The 15769-nt window shown below is 37.7% G+C and overlaps 1 protein-coding gene across 2 annotated transcripts; it reads right to left on the bottom strand.

Annotated features, from left to right (window-relative positions):
• Positions 1 to 8239: 8239 nt before the first annotated feature.
• LOC134794813 (juvenile hormone-binding protein-like) lies at positions 8240 to 15769 on the bottom strand. 2 transcript variants are annotated; one of them, XM_063766611.1, is made up of 7 exons: positions 15665 to 15769; positions 15051 to 15099; positions 14205 to 14430; positions 13621 to 13638; positions 12676 to 12800; positions 10070 to 10219; positions 8240 to 8586 (listed from the first exon to the last, which is right to left on the bottom strand). In XM_063766611.1, the coding sequence occupies exons 1-7, from the start codon at positions 15695 to 15697 to the stop codon at positions 8429 to 8431; spliced, it is 759 nt and encodes a 252-aa protein (XP_063622681.1). In that variant the 5' UTR covers positions 15698 to 15769; the 3' UTR covers positions 8240 to 8428. The 2 variants fall into 2 exon arrangements, with proteins under 2 accessions (XP_063622681.1, XP_063622682.1); XM_063766612.1 differs by lacking the exon at positions 13621 to 13638.

Genomic DNA, 15769 nt, shown 5'->3' on the forward strand with positions numbered 1-15769 from the left:
ATCATGTTAAAAGATAATACTAACTGTTACGAAGAAATATTTATACTGTAAAAAATTATCCCACCAAAAACATTTTCATGTAAAATGTTGCTAAGACGAAACCATAAGCCTAAGACTCGCACTGTTAAAAAGTTATCAGATCTCTTGTCGAGCCAAGCTTCAAACTCTACAAGCCCCTTCACTAACTCTACACCTTAGTCAAAATATGTGGCTTGGCTGTTTTGCTACCGCCACATGGGCATAAGGTGAAAAACTTATTATAATCATTATTTTTAGGGTTCCGTACCTCAAAAGGAATAAAACTGAACCCTTATAGGATCACTCGTGTGTCTGGCTGTCCGTCTGTCACAGCCTATTTGCTCCGAAACTACTGGACTAATAAGTTGAAACTTGTCTATAACCCAAAGACATACTATATATGTAAAGTAAATATGTAATATAAATTTAAATAAAGGGGTCACTTTTGAGATGAATGATAAATAGAAGAAAAAAAACTATATCTTTGTTATATATCAAATGAAGGGGCTCATTTTAGAATTAGAATCTCAAATATATTTTTTTCATAATTTTAAAATAAATAGTTTAGAAGTTATTTAAGAAAACAGGCAAAAAATTAACATTACCCTTATCTCCGAAACTACTGGGTCTTTTTATTATGAAAAAAATACACATATTAGCTCTTTACCTATAGATGACAGGAAAACCTATTAGAAATGTGGAGCTAAGCGTGAGCAGGTCTATGGAACTCTCTGCGCGAGCTCGGATTAATACCTACGAATCTGCTCCCGTTCACGGTAGAAAAGCAAGCCAGTTGGTTGCCACACGCGCTCACGCACGCACGTCACCGCGCGCCGCACTGTCAATTTTTACGATAGTTACACGGACGGCGGGATTCGGGAAATGAATTAGAGATGCACTAGATAAGAAATAGTAAAGATATGTGACGTTCCACGGCAAAAGGTACCATTGCCCCGACTGAATATTGGAGTGGCGATAATAATAAACGTAAGCGCCAGCCGCCATAAGGTACCTTTTGCCGTGGAACGTCACATATCTTTACTATTTCATATCTAGTGAAGTCTAACGGCGCGATATCTTAAAGTTCGAATCGCGCGGGTAGTAGGTACCTACCTACTATTGAATTTCTTTAATTAAACATGTAATGTTTAATATGTGTGACAAATGTATAGATTTAGATATCTATCTATTTGAAATAGGTAGTAAATTTTTAATTTATTTTGGTAAATGTTTATTTTAACGACAGTAAGTTTACACCGGAAAGTGCCTACTCATTTTTGCTCTGGTTAACTTATAATTAATTACCTTTATTCATGGGGTTTCTATTATTTTTCTTTACTATGTAACATTAATCTCTATCTGGTTTTAAATTACACGAAGTTTTAAAACTAATTCTTGCTGGGATTATTGCGCGGTTTATAAAACGGCGTAAACACTGCGGTTACTGCAGGGACATATGACCTTTTAAAATGACTATTTCGCAAACACTAAAGCATAATCGGAATATTAGGTATAATTTAAGATTTAGCTTTCCTTTTATTTCACTCCTCTGTTTAAGTGGGTATTTATTTATCATTTCTAAGCGTCAGCAACCCTAGCGTTGTGCCGGTGCGCGCGGTGCGGGGAGCGGCGCGTTGAAGGTCACTCCATTGTGCTTTTGTGTAGGTATCAAAACGGTAGGTAAAGCCTGACAACAGTTTATTTAACCCTGAGATAGTGTCGCTGCAAACAGCTTACGTATGGCAATAATGTGCGTACGTCATGTATAGTCGGGGTAGTGGACATTGGCTTCATGTTGATACTCGTATAATGTCAGAAACATTGCTTACAGAGAATTCGGTTCTTTCAATTTACCTATTCGTCAAAATCTGATTTTGAATATTCAATATTATTATATTCTTCGTTTTCTTACTCTGACGAAGTCTGATTTTCATCAGATGTTGTGTCGCTTTCAGGACCACCAACCAAGATTATAAAACATTCAGTCTCCAATTCGATTATAGGATTTTTATCGTCGATCTACCTTAAATGAAATATTAAAGTTCAAACCTAACAACTAACCAGTTCAATAAAACCGCACTATAAAATGTCAATACCGGTCATGTCATCAACCAACTTTAAAACATTGTTTATTGGAATGCTATGTAATCCTTCGTCTTTTTTTAAGCTGTAAGTATTTGATTGCATTCACTACAATTTTTTTCGCATCTTTGGTAATTTTTTTTGGCATTTTTGTTATAAAAGCGTTTATATTTTAATATATTCGTAGATATTTTCCGTTTGTTTACATCGGTGACATTCGATGACATCCAACGTTCGTTGTCAAAGAGGACTTGTTACCAGTAAAAGAAATTAGTACCATTGAAAATCCGCAAAATGGCGAGGGTCAAATAAACTGTTGTCAGGCTTTACTTGCGTTTTGTTTGAGAGATAAGTATCAGTTCGTAAGAACTATTGTATAATCTGTGGCGTGAGTCGGACTTAAGTACTTAGTTTTTGATCCGATCCCTACGGGTTTTTAAAAGACATTTTACTCACTTTTCACTAAAAAAACATATTGTTAAAAATTGTGTAATGTACGGAACCCTTGGAACGCGAGTCCGACTTGCACTTGGGCGGTTTTTTTATTATACATACAATAGTTCTTGTAGAAACGAAACGGCCGAGCTACATATTTTGACTAAGGTGTAGAGCTAGTGAAGTTAGGGCTTGTAGAGTTAGAAGCTTGGCAAGAGATCTGATAACTTTTTGACAGTGCGAGCCTTATGGTTTCGTCTGGGCAACATTTTACATCAAAATGTTTTTGGTGGGATTTCACTTCTTTTTGTAAGTTGCTTATGACAATCTTCCATCCCCTAATTTAAAGGGTTGGGGGTGATTTACTATTAAAAATCCTGAAATAAGTATCTGGGGGCATCTGTTACACAATGTACTTCTTACTGATTCCCCATATAAACCCTTCACCCCGTAAGGGTAAACTTTGGGGTTGAAATCTGCCTTCAGCCCGTAAGGGTAAACTTTGAGATTGAAATCTATTCTATATCCTTCCCCATAATAATACCTATCTACATACCAAATTTCAACTAAATCGGTTCAGCGATTATTGATTCCCCATACAAGATTAAACCCCCTTATCATCCCCTTAAGGATTAAAAAATTCAAGTTTTTGAATTTATTTGTTGTTTGTGTACTAAAACTATCTTACATATCAAATTTCAGCTTCTTAGAGGACTTCAGGAAGTACCCTAAAGGTATTGATAATCATCAAGTGAGTGAGTCAGTGACGAAATCGAAGTTTTTAGATATGAATAAAATCTAAAGTATAAGAGCTATGCAATTGATATGCTTAATAAGTCCGAGAACTTTGTTTATCTAGTATAATCCAACCCCAAGTTATGAGGGTTCCAAAAAACGACGAAGCGCTTCGAGAAAAGGTAGATAGTACCCTTGCGCTTTGCTCGTCTTGGCGGGGGCACTGCCGTGCCCCCAGATGTTAAAACATAATAATAATAAAGCTTTATGTTTAGTGACTTTAGTTACCTACTATTTTCGCGTAAACTAGACAATTTTTATATCTTTAGTTAATAAGGCCCAAAAGAATTATTTTTAACTTATTATAAATATCCTCTTGTTGTGAAGTACCAAATATTGTTATTTGTATATGTATAACTCTTAAGTTAAAAACAATAAAATCTGTTATTGTCTACTGTCAAAATTATTATTTTTTGCGGGATTAAGTAATACCCTGCTAGTGTTCAATAAGGCCCACAATAGGACTTTTATAAAAGGTATATTTTCCAAGAGTATCGTAATATTTTTATAACTATTTTGGTATAATGAAGAAACTTCAATAAATAAGATACCTATTTGAGTGAGTCTTTCATACTTAATATCCTGTTTATTAAAAAAAAAAACATTTTAATTTAAGGTACGACACGGAATATACAATAAGGTGAGGTCACTTACCTTATTGTATATTCAATATGTATACGTGTAATATTGAGCAGTTGGTTTATAATATACATAATATGATATTGACGTTGAATAGGACAGGACATGACAATATATAGGAACCAGAAATAGGTATAGTCGGTCAAACCAATTTGTCAGTAAATAAAAACAAAAAACTATATTCATCCTTTTCTTTTGGGTGCTAGTACTAGTGTAAGTCAAAGATAGTATGATGATTCTCTCTATGTTTGAAATGAGACAGTCCTTTGACAAACTATGGTAAAAATAGTTGTGAATATCATGTACATTTTTATTACAATTTCGAAATTCAAATGTTCTTCCTAATCAACTCGGCCACTAAACTAACTGATAACTTGGTATCCGATCCGCTAACTCGGCGAATGAATCGCCAATTCGCCAACTCTCCGAGCCGAGTCAACGCTATCAAACTGCTACTAAGGCCATTCAAAAATAAACCTTAATTCGAGAGCCCGAAGGTTCTTATATGACAAACAATACATTATGACTTAAAACTTTATGGGAAACAAAGGGACCCCTTTAATTTCACGTAATGTCCGCATCTAATTTATATATGTCCACAGTAAACAAACAAATGAATGATAAGAAAAGACAGACAGTGCTGTGAGCGGCAGGTGGGGCGAGGCGAGGGGCGAGGTATAGGTAGGCTATGATAGGGCCTCGGGCGCCGCGCCGGCGACACTGATGGACCAGCGCGGCGTATGTATGAATTTCGCGCCTTTTAAAATATATTTTACTATTACAATGCAAGCTACACACCGAAATTTCTTATTTTCCATAATATGGCTGCGTATATTATTTTATAGTAATAGACTTATTTTTACAGACTCTAATTCAATATTAGATATTATAGGACAAAAAACGCATATTAATTCTAAAGCATATATCTTCTTAAACTAATAACGCATAGACGGATAGTCTCCATACGGCTAACCTGCCAAAAGTGAAGCCGAAACACGATCGATGTGTGCGTGGAACGCTCGTGTTTTACGCTCAGCAAACACACACATATATACAAAATATGTTGCCAGTATTCATTTACTTCTCTCAAAGTAGGGGAATTTTAACAACATCACACTTGGTTATTAATAATTTGGAAGTGTGTAGATTCGATTTTGTAGCAAAAGCTTTTTGTTTATTTTGGGATTTGTTGCATTTCTGTACTTTGTGAAATAAGGATTAAATAAATAGCTGATAAGTTTTTACTATTTTTATTTATTTAACAAATGTGCATAAAATAATAAGAATAAATTTAAATAGGACAGAGCATATTCGACTGTGTTTAGTCCGTTTCCAATGTTTCCATATTGCGTCATTCCGATTTAGTCTATTTTTTTCCTTCCATCTCGCAGACAGAAGTAGATCAGTCAGAAAACTGAAACGAACATGACACAAAATAAAAATAAGAAAAAAGTAAATACTTACCTAAATAATTAACTTAATTATAATTTTCTATAATTATACAATGAAATTTAATGGAGCGTATTTATTTTAGAATGTAGACGTCATGTCCCATTTGGAGGAAAAAATATTCACTACACTGGCAACATTTAGAAGAAATGGCGGCTGACGAAAATTTGGATTTTTGTATTTACGATTATGTAAAAATATCACATTAAACTCGATACTTACGCGTGAAATGTAATATTAAGCGGTTTGTATTTATTATATGATGTGTTGTGACACCCATTCACTGTACAAACAACCATCTTTCCTGTAGTTTTTGATGTTTAAACGGGAGGTGTACATACACCGATTTGACTTTGAGTACTGCGAGGGCCGTTCGAATACGATGATGCGAGTGTGACGTGACGTCGCACTTGAAATGGCTTCACTGGGGGTGTACGAACTAGGAATCTATGCCTTATAAATCTATGTATATCTTATTCTTCTAAATTTTTAGCTTGCCTATTAACTTAAGAATTTAGATATGTTGTTGTGGATTTATTAAACTTTAATTCAATATCGACAAAATAATAAGCTAATTTGTAGTTTGACTAAGAAGCACGTTAAAAAAATTTCTAATAATTTTACATTATAAAGCGTCATACATATTATAAACGATGGAACTTAAACATTGCACTTTAATTCAATATTAAAAAATCATTACTAAAAATATATAAATACCTAATTTATATCTAACGCTCGTTCTAACTTTTCGTCATATTTTACAAATATGCTTAAAAATATGTCCCATGTCAGATAAGTATCACTTTTTCATCTTTAGAATTATCAAAACTTTTAGTGCAAAAATCCGGTCCCACTATTGGTCTAAATTGCTACCGAGAATGAATGATTTCGGGTAATTATGGGCAACGCAAAATATGAGAACGGAGTAATTGCCTCGAAGAAAAAATGATTTTCGGAAATTATGGGCCACGCTCGCGCACGAAGCAGTTTACAGGTTAATTCAAAGGTAATGTTGGTTTCCTAACATAGGTAGAGTTAGACCAAGAAAAGTCTGCAGAGATTTTGACACTGGCACAAATTACATTGGCACTGCGTGTGCTGTCAAAATCTCTGCAGACTTTTCTTGGTCTAACTCTATCCACTTTTCTATACAATTAGTATGGCGACGTGTATACTTAAGCGGCATCGACCGTACACTGACACCGGGATGATATTTTTATCATGTTATTTAGTAGTCATCGTGCGTCTCGCTTGCGCCAATACATGTACGGACAAGAACGAGTGAAATGCACGATAACTAAATGACATCAGTTAGATGTCTTTCTGATATCAGTGTAAGTTTGAATTGGCCTGTTAGCCAAAAATTGTTTCGTATGTCCATATGTTCTACTCTACAGGTCGCATATCTAAACCAATTCCCGAATTTTGTAAGCAATTGATAGTTAAGTTTTTATGGTCAAATTAGATTCTCTAAATTCTTCAAAACAACGGAACCATACATTTATTCAGTTTTAAACTCTGCTCGCGAGGTCTACAGCTCACAGAGCCACTAGTTTACTCGGGCAATTTTGACGTTCATCAAACGATCATTATATTCTACGAAAAGTAAATCTGCGTATCGATCAACTGACTACTTTGCGTACTTATACCTAATGAAATTCTGCCAAAGGTTCCTCTGCCAAAGCGTCTGCGAAACAAAAAATCTACTCGGGGAATCAATAGGGCACCCTATTAGGGTTGTGGGCATGCCCACCGTGCCCACAACGGTGGATCCGCGCCTGGTAATTGCACTGCCATGTCTCACCCTTCAAACCGGAACACCGCCATGAAAACATAACTGCTTAGGGACAGAAAAAAACCCCATACATAGGGCGATTCTCGTCATAGTAAAAAATCATCAGTTTGCCAAGATCTATTAAATGAGACATGTTTAATTTCTGTTGGTGGGACAGTGCCCATACAAATTTGCCCATGGTCCTTTATGGTGATATTTGATCTCGGAGTAATTAACAATGGAGCCGCCATTAACAGGGAACCTCTGTCGAAAATAGGCGGCCAATGGTCAACCACATGTCAACCATATGTATGGACTGACGTTTATCTGACATGACGTACCTATACATTTGATGTGCCCCTCCCCCGTAAAAAACGGCAGACTATTTTGTACAGTCACCTGCAATAATATATTACTCTTAGAAGGGTGCAAAAATATCTGACACGATTTTATTTGTGGAGCCATAAGAGCCTGTCACATATTTTTGCGGCCTTTCAAGAATAATATATTAGTGCAGGTGACTATACCGAAAATTTTAAACATGGCGTCTCCGTTGGTTATATCCTCTAAGTATTTGATACTCTAACATAAAAAATGCCCCCAAACGCGAATACAAGTGTCACAAATTGGTATTCTTGTTTCTGCACCCCATTTTATCGGTAGTATAGAATAAATTCATGTAGATTAGTCTAGCATAATTTATAATGTAATTTAATATTATGAGAATAAATTTAATATCTAAATCTTAATTAATTTTTCATTTCACAAAAGAAAATATAGTTTGACATAAATACCTGGGTAAGTAATAACTATACTTGGTCAAGCAGATCTTGTCAGTAGAAAAAGGCGGCAAATTTGAAAAATGTAGGCGCGTAGGGATATCGTCTCATAGAAAATTTGAATTTCGCGCCTTTTTCTACTGACAAGATTTGCTTGACCGTCTATAGTTAACATTTCTGTCAATGAATAATTTGTATTAATGCCATAAAAATTAATATACTTAAACAGTAAAAAACATGATATAACTCTTGTGGAATAAAAATATACTTAAGTATAGGTATTTTTATTAGAAACTGATCTAATTTTAAGAACAAGTTGACGTTTGATTTTATATAAGTATAAATTAAAAAAGTCGACGAAGCGGCGCGTCGGGTGAAGCTATAGTCATTTTTTAAGCCGGTCACACCTTTGTTTACATTTATGTATTCCGCGGGAATAAATATTAAAGTATATATTTTAATTTCCATTTCCATGAGGGTTTTTAAAGAACGCTGTCGCAGGTAGAACTTTAGCAGCCGCCCTGATGTTGTGAACGACAGTGACGTACGCTTTCTCCATTATTTTGCTGAAATTAGTTTTCCACAACTGTTTTATCTCCTCTGGACAAAATGTATCTGCAAACATAAAAATACACTTGTCAATCTACAGTAGTAATTCAGTTAAATTGAAGCGGCCAAGGTGTTCACAAATATGTTAACAACGCCTCTATTATAGCCGGTTTAGACTCTCGCGCGAGCCACGAGACGAGCCGCGAGCCGCGCCACGAGACGCGCCACGAGACGCGAGTGTAAGCGGTGGGCTCGCGGCTCGTCTCGTGGCTCGGCTCGCGCTCGCCTGGCTCGCGTGGAGGAGCGGTTTTTTGGGCACGAGCCAAAGGGGCTCGCGCGGGACGCGCGCTTGCGTTCACACTCGCGTTCGGCTTGTCATTCGATTATAAACCTTATGCCGTGCCGTTAGTGTTTAAAATATATTAGCTCGACGAGCTTACGAGCCATGAGACGAGCCTCGAGCCGACCACACCGCCTCCACGAGGCGAGAGTGTAATCATTAGCTCGACGGCTCATGCGCTCAAGGCCACTCGAGGCGAGCCACGAGACGCGCCGCGAGCCGAGCCGCGAGACGAGAGTCTAAACCGGCTATTATAATTATCAAGGCCTCGAAGTGCATGTTTAGATGTTTTTGAGTGCATTCAAGAATAATAAAACAGATCGGTTTTAATCGTTCTTGACTGTATTTGAATACTAGATTTTTATCACTATTCTTTCCGTTATTGTCGTCTAAATAATCATTGAAGCAATTTCAAGAGGGTTGCGTTGCAATAGTTCCTATGGCCACACTCGATTTGATATTGAATAGTGATTCATTTTATAATAGGTACCTCAATATTGCTATAAAGCACGAACAACGCTTTTATGCGATACTTTCGCACTTACGTACTTGTTACTCTTGTTAGAATGTGACAGACGATAGATGGGGACCATCTTAGGGGATCTACAAACCACACCGGTAGGTATAGCATGCGATTTTTAGTACTTTGCATTTGCAACATTTGATCGATCGATTTCGTTGCAATACTGCGCCAAAGAGCGCTATCTCAAAAGAAAATTCATTGCTATACTTGGTCAAGCCGATCTTGCCAGTAGAATAAGGCGGCAAATTTGAAAAATGTAGGCGAAGGGAGATCTCATAGAAAATTTGAATAACGCGCCTTTTTCTACTGACAAGATTTGCTTGACCATCTATAGCGCCCTCCACACTCATGCGCGAATCGCGGCGAGAAGCCGCGAACACGAGTGTGGAGTTTTGAACGCAGACCTGCGAAATCGACTCCACACTCGCGTTCGCGGCTTCGCGCCGCGATTCGCTCACGAGTGTGGAGCGGGCTTATAACTTATACTTTCGTTTCTATTACTGAGAATTCCATTTTCAAAATCATTTGTTTATGCGATAGCGCTATTCGGCTTAGGAGGGCAATTATCGTCGGCAATGTACCGCAAACCGCATGCAATTATCGAATGTCTGTGGTGCCCATCAGCCCCTTAGTTGTTATGATAGTCCATATCCAGTTTGTAACATTGTATCTATATCGTTACATACCATTGCAAGTTTCCGCCAACGGAGAACTGAACGAAACCACCGGGGTGTCGACAACTTCGCAAGAGATAGTTTCGGGGCCGACCACATAATGTTCAACATCCATGCCGTCCCTTCCAAAAGTGTAACTGTATAAAGCTGTGCATAACACACCTGCAAATGAAACATTATAAATAAATAAATATTATAGGACATTTTTACACAAATTGACTTAGCCCCACCGTAAGCTTAAGAAGGCTTGTGTTGTGGGTACTTAGACAACAATATACAGGGTGATTTCGGGGTCGTGATCCAGAACCACTTTTTCTGACTCTGTAAATGATCCACATTATCATATAGTTGGTAGTATTTGATTAAAAGATAATTACTTGAATTATTCTTATTTTTCAAGTAAAATTAATGTTATACTAAGTAATTATGGTCACCCTATGACTTTTGACATACGCTGTATGGAAAGCGACAAGACGTCACATTGAGTAGGGTCACCAAATTGTATGCAAAAATGTTTTTTCCTACTTGTCATCTGGAAAATAATCATCATTATTGGTGATAAACAATAATTAACAACATAATTAGGCTCATCTTTGGATTCTGTATGATGTCTGGCTCTCTTGCTCCACGACCCCGAAATCATCCTGTATATAATATTTAAATACTTAAATACATAGAAGAAAACCATGACTCAGGAACAAATATCTGTGTCTTCACAACAAATAAATGCCCTTACCGGGATTCGAACCCGGGACCATCGGATTCATAGGCAGAGTCACTACGTGGTCACTACCGACTAGGCCAGACCGGTCGTCGTCCCCGTCGCACTTACGTACGAATTTACAATTTGCTACAGAGAGGCAACACGTCGAACGTGGTTCGCGGTAGGCCCTCTGATGCATAGAGATAAGTACCAATCTTTCTTTACTTATGCATAGTCACTTTTAGGTGAAGGAAAACATCGTGAGGAAACCGGAGTAATCCCAACAAGGCCTAGTTTCCCCTCTGGGTTGGAAGGTCAGATGGCAGTCGCTTTCGTAAAAACTAGTGCCTACGTCAATTCTTGGGATTAGTTGTCAAGCGGACCCCAGGCTCCCAAGACCCGTGGCAAAATGCCGGGATAAAGCGAGGAAGAAGAAGATCCCGCTTTCGCAGTTACCCCAAACCCTAATAATGCACCTTAACCAACAAAATGTGGATTACAATAGTTGTGATAGGTAGAGCGAACGAAACGCAATTTTTTTCTCAATCCCTCTTCCTTATTAAGGCCCCTGTACACAATGGGCCAGCGCCGGCCACTACAAGGGACACATTTATGCGTTAGAGGGAGCAAGTGATATTGCTATCTCATTCTACCGCATGGCTGCGTCCCTTAGAGTGGCCGGCGCTAGCCCATTGTGTACAGGGGCCTTTAGTGCGATAGAGAGACAGATAGCGTTTCGTTCGCTAGGGCGCAAACTATTCTGAGCATGACCGGTTTTAATAGAAAACCCACTGTAGGTATGTATACCAATCCCTGAAAAAAATCTATGTCCTTAACTCCTTATCATCACCCGTTATGCCTATTTAGCCATAAACCACTTCGTAATGCATTTTTTTACGATCCTCGACTGGAATTTTAATAAAACAATGCGCAGTTGTTTCACTCAATGAAGGAATGTAAAAACGAGCGTTGTGATAAGTATACGCCGATAACATATCACACAATCAATTAATCATAGTCCGTTCAACCTAAGCCTACCCTGAACCGATTTGGTTATGGCAAAGAGAATTTAGACTAGAAGAATATAGAATATTTTACTTGACGATGGGCCAAAGGTATGGCGCCATCGCTCGAAAAGATGCCATACCTTTGGCCTACTCTCGGGTAGATGGCGATACTTTTTGACATTTAACAAATTTAACACATATCAGTGTAAAATAAGGATCAAAGTGAAATGGCGTTCTAAAAGTGTTAATCATTTGTGTCGAAAGATGGCAGTAAATGTACTGACTACGTACTTTACTTTGACAATAATATTCCTCTATTTCAAATTCACTTTGGTATAAATGGCAAAGTGTAGCAGTACCACCATAGACGTACAATAGGTACTATGAAAACAAGACGTTTATATGTCGATTGAACATTGCAGTATCGCTCTTTCATACCCTATCATTATAATAGCGAAAGAGATTCAAACGTATGTTGTTTTCACTTTTTAACATGAGCAGAGCTTTAATATTTTTTATCCAGTCAGCAGCACAAGTTGCTAAGCGGGCCAAGTCTTAAAACGATCTTGACGCGACTTTATTGTTAAAAGAATAAGATCGTGTTAAGGTAATTTTGAACACCTCGCCCGCTTAGCAACTTCTGCTGCTGACTGTACCAGGGGGGCGATTTTTGAATTTTGAGCGCTTCGTTTTCGTCTCTCGAAAATCTGTGGAGCAATACTAATCGGGAATCTATGGGCATTGACCACTATTCACACATTCTATCAGTAGAATTTAAATGCCAAGTAGTGAGAAATATATCGAATGGAGTCGAAATCGAGCGCTCGTAATTAGTACTTAATTCACAAATCGGCCCCCATATACTCTTAATCCGCACCGAATTGATTGGCAGCGCATTACAAACTTACTTCCAGATGTCCTGAAATGTCCCGCCACGCTCCTTCCCAGATTGCGGTTCACCTGATTGATGTCGCCGCGTATGTACACATCGGCAGATGTCGTGAGCGCTACCGAACGAGTTCTAAGATCCATTCTGAAAATAAAAACAAAATAATCAAAATAAGGTATACGTACTGGTGCTCGACGCGGTCCCAGTACATGTCATCCTGAAACTTAAGTCATTGTCAATAGAGGTGACAGCAAGGTGTCATCTATTGGGCATTAGCATGTCGAGCACTAGTACGTTTACCTTATGGGTTTTCACCTCAGTAGCTTATGAGTCACTCGAACCGTGTCGCCGCCATACAATCTTAGTTTCGCTCTTATTTTAAAACGACATTATGAAATAACATTTAATTTGACACGAACATATCTATGTCTGGTAATAGTTTTCGTTGCATAATTAATGTACTTAATACAAAAAAAATACCAATAGCAAGTAGAAGTTTTCTATGTAAAACTATCTAGATATTAGATATATTTTACGTAGGTATACATAATATCTTTATTAATAACGAACAAAATGAAAAATAAAAAACTTAACTATAACAAACCAAATGCTCCCCAGGTCACCTTCGTGCGTTATGGTGCCCAGGAGGCTGGCAGCGTTACTTTTTGGATGGCCAGGCTTATCATCTGGCCGAGGTAGATGCCAGCCCTCCGGTCACATGAGGTGTCAATAAATTTAATATAGATAAATGTCTATCTATGCCAAGCTTCGTGTAATTTAACCCTTTTCCAGGCATAGTACGATTTATCGACCACATACCTACTACGCACCAATAGAATTTCAACTTTAGTATTTCGATTTAAGGTTCAAATTAGATTGCACTCTCGGGAAATGTGACTTGTCTTGAAATGAATCATTAAAGCTGTATTAATTGGAATATATGTATTTGGATTTTTACAAATACCTTGTAGATTGGTGCGGTCTGGAAAAGGGTTAAGCATGTCATTATAAAATGATTTCGATTGTATGGGAGCGGCTTTTATGGCGTGTATTTGTGTTCGCGCTGGTCAGGTAAAAAGTTGTATGTGCAACTCGAGACATGTACAAAATAAAAATTCTAGCACTTTGCTCTCTGTAAGAAGTTCAGACTGATATGAGTTAAATAAATAGGATTAGATCTCTCCTCATCAAGACCGATCAGGCGATCACAAATGTAGCTGGAATATTCAAACCATAAGCCCCCTCCAGACTATCCGCGTGAATCGCGGGCGAAGCCGCGAACGCGAGTGTGGAGTCGATTTCGCTGTCTGCGAAAATCGACTCCACACTCGCGTTCGCGGCTTCGCCCGTGATTCACGCGCATAGTCTGGAGGGGGCTATACAGCGAAAGTAACTATCTGACTGTTACCTCTTCACGCTTAAACCGCTGAACCGATTTAGATGAAATTTGGAGATAGTTTGAAGCCCGGGAAAGGACAGGGCAGTTTTTTTTATCATCATCATTCCCCGCAGGCGACAGCTAGTTCGTAATAAATAGGTCTGACTTACTTAAGCGCCTCCAATGTCTGACTTGACAACCCAATCATAGTAATATTTTTATTCGAGTACACCAAATTATCACCCTGAAATGGAACGTCCACTCCAGATATGGATAAAGGGTCGATAGGCAGTATGTCTATGGAGGGTATTCCTTTATAGGTGTGACTCAAAAATAACTTCGTGGATCTTTTCAGACATTGAAGGTCTCCGACGTCACATGGCACGAGGAAAGGTTCTGAAATAGAGTAAGCTGTTAAAAACCGCCCAAGCGCGAGTCGGATCTGCCGACCGAGGGTTCCGTACAAATTAAACTTATAGGTATTTTTATTTTTTACAAATCTATTAGTTTTCAGATTTTTCCCTGTACTTGTAGTGTAAGACACAATTTATAGTTCTAGGTCAACAGGAAGTACCCTATACATTTTCATTCCCTTGAGAATGTCGAAATATACGTTTTTCGTGGCATAAACGGCCGTATCTTTTATTATGTTAACTTAGAAATTTGATTTTTTAACAGCTTCAAGGGTCTTTATACCTGAGTGGTCTTAATTTCAACTCGATACTAATAATCGGTAAACTACATGACTATGGGTCTTTCCTTCTGCGAGATGCAATTCGGTATAAAATGGATGTTACAATCTAATTTATGTATCACATTATTCACATTGCTTCTTGCAAATAAAAAATATTTATATTTAAGAGTCACATGAACCTACGCGGACACAACACAAAAAATAGAACATGAACACTCAAGTAGTAACATATATCTGATCTATGCCTGGTACTACATAGGCTTCATTGCTAGCAATTGTAATACAAAGAAATAAGAGTGAGTAGAATGTATGAATATCATACCTGGCATGTCTAATAAGGCGGCTGGTATAATGGCTGCGTCGAAGAAGGCCTGAAATACAAACACCTTTTAGTCTAGTTCAATTATAGTACCTACTGGGAATGTCAACATACGAGGTATTTGTTTGACCCTTGGCCAAATTTTGTAAGGTGAATAAATAGTTCATACAAAGCAAATTTTGCTACAGGTAGGACCAACCCCGAAATCACAAAAAAAATTTGGTTCTCCTATTATAGAACACGTGTGTTTATTACATTTATTTTTGCGATTACAGGCAAGGTCCAATAGCAAAAGTTGCAGTATGACCTATAGATATATATAGGTAGAATTAGCCCAAGACAAGCCTGTAACGATTTTGATAGCACACGCAGTCCCTGGTACCCACAGACAGTGTTGGCCGAACGTTAATTGCAATTGACCATTAACCATTACAAATCGAACCGTAAACGGTAACGGACGGTTACAGTTGACGGTTCAACTTGTACTGGTTAATGGTCAAGAATTTTCAATTGCATTAACTTTTCGGCCAACACTGTCCACAGAAATATACCTTAATTACATTACATTTTTAAAAGTATAAATTATCATTTTAAGCGACTAAAACCATTTTTCTTACCAACGCGAATACGTAGCAAATTTTATAGTTCATTGTTCCGACTTCTATTAATCTCTGTTCAATACTGGTATCATAGAAAATCTTTGCGGGCTTTTATACTCATTT

Source organism: Cydia splendana, chromosome 11, assembly GCF_910591565.1.
Source record: "Cydia splendana chromosome 11, ilCydSple1.2, whole genome shotgun sequence".
Taxonomy (NCBI): Eukaryota; Metazoa; Arthropoda; class Insecta; order Lepidoptera; family Tortricidae; genus Cydia; species Cydia splendana.

Excerpts from the sequence above, each read along its gene's own strand:
- LOC134794813 (XM_063766611.1), bottom strand. The coding sequence starts at position 15,697 with ATGAACTATAAAATTTGCTACGTATTCGCGTTG. Across the intron at positions 14,431-15,050 it reads CGCCTTATTAGACATGCCAG|AACCTTTCCTCGTGCCATGT; the intron begins GTATGATATTCA and ends ACTCTATTTCAG. Across the intron at positions 10,220-12,675 it reads ACATTTCAGGACATCTGGAA|GTGTGTTATGCACAGCTTTA; the intron begins GTAAGTTTGTAA and ends TTTCATTTGCAG.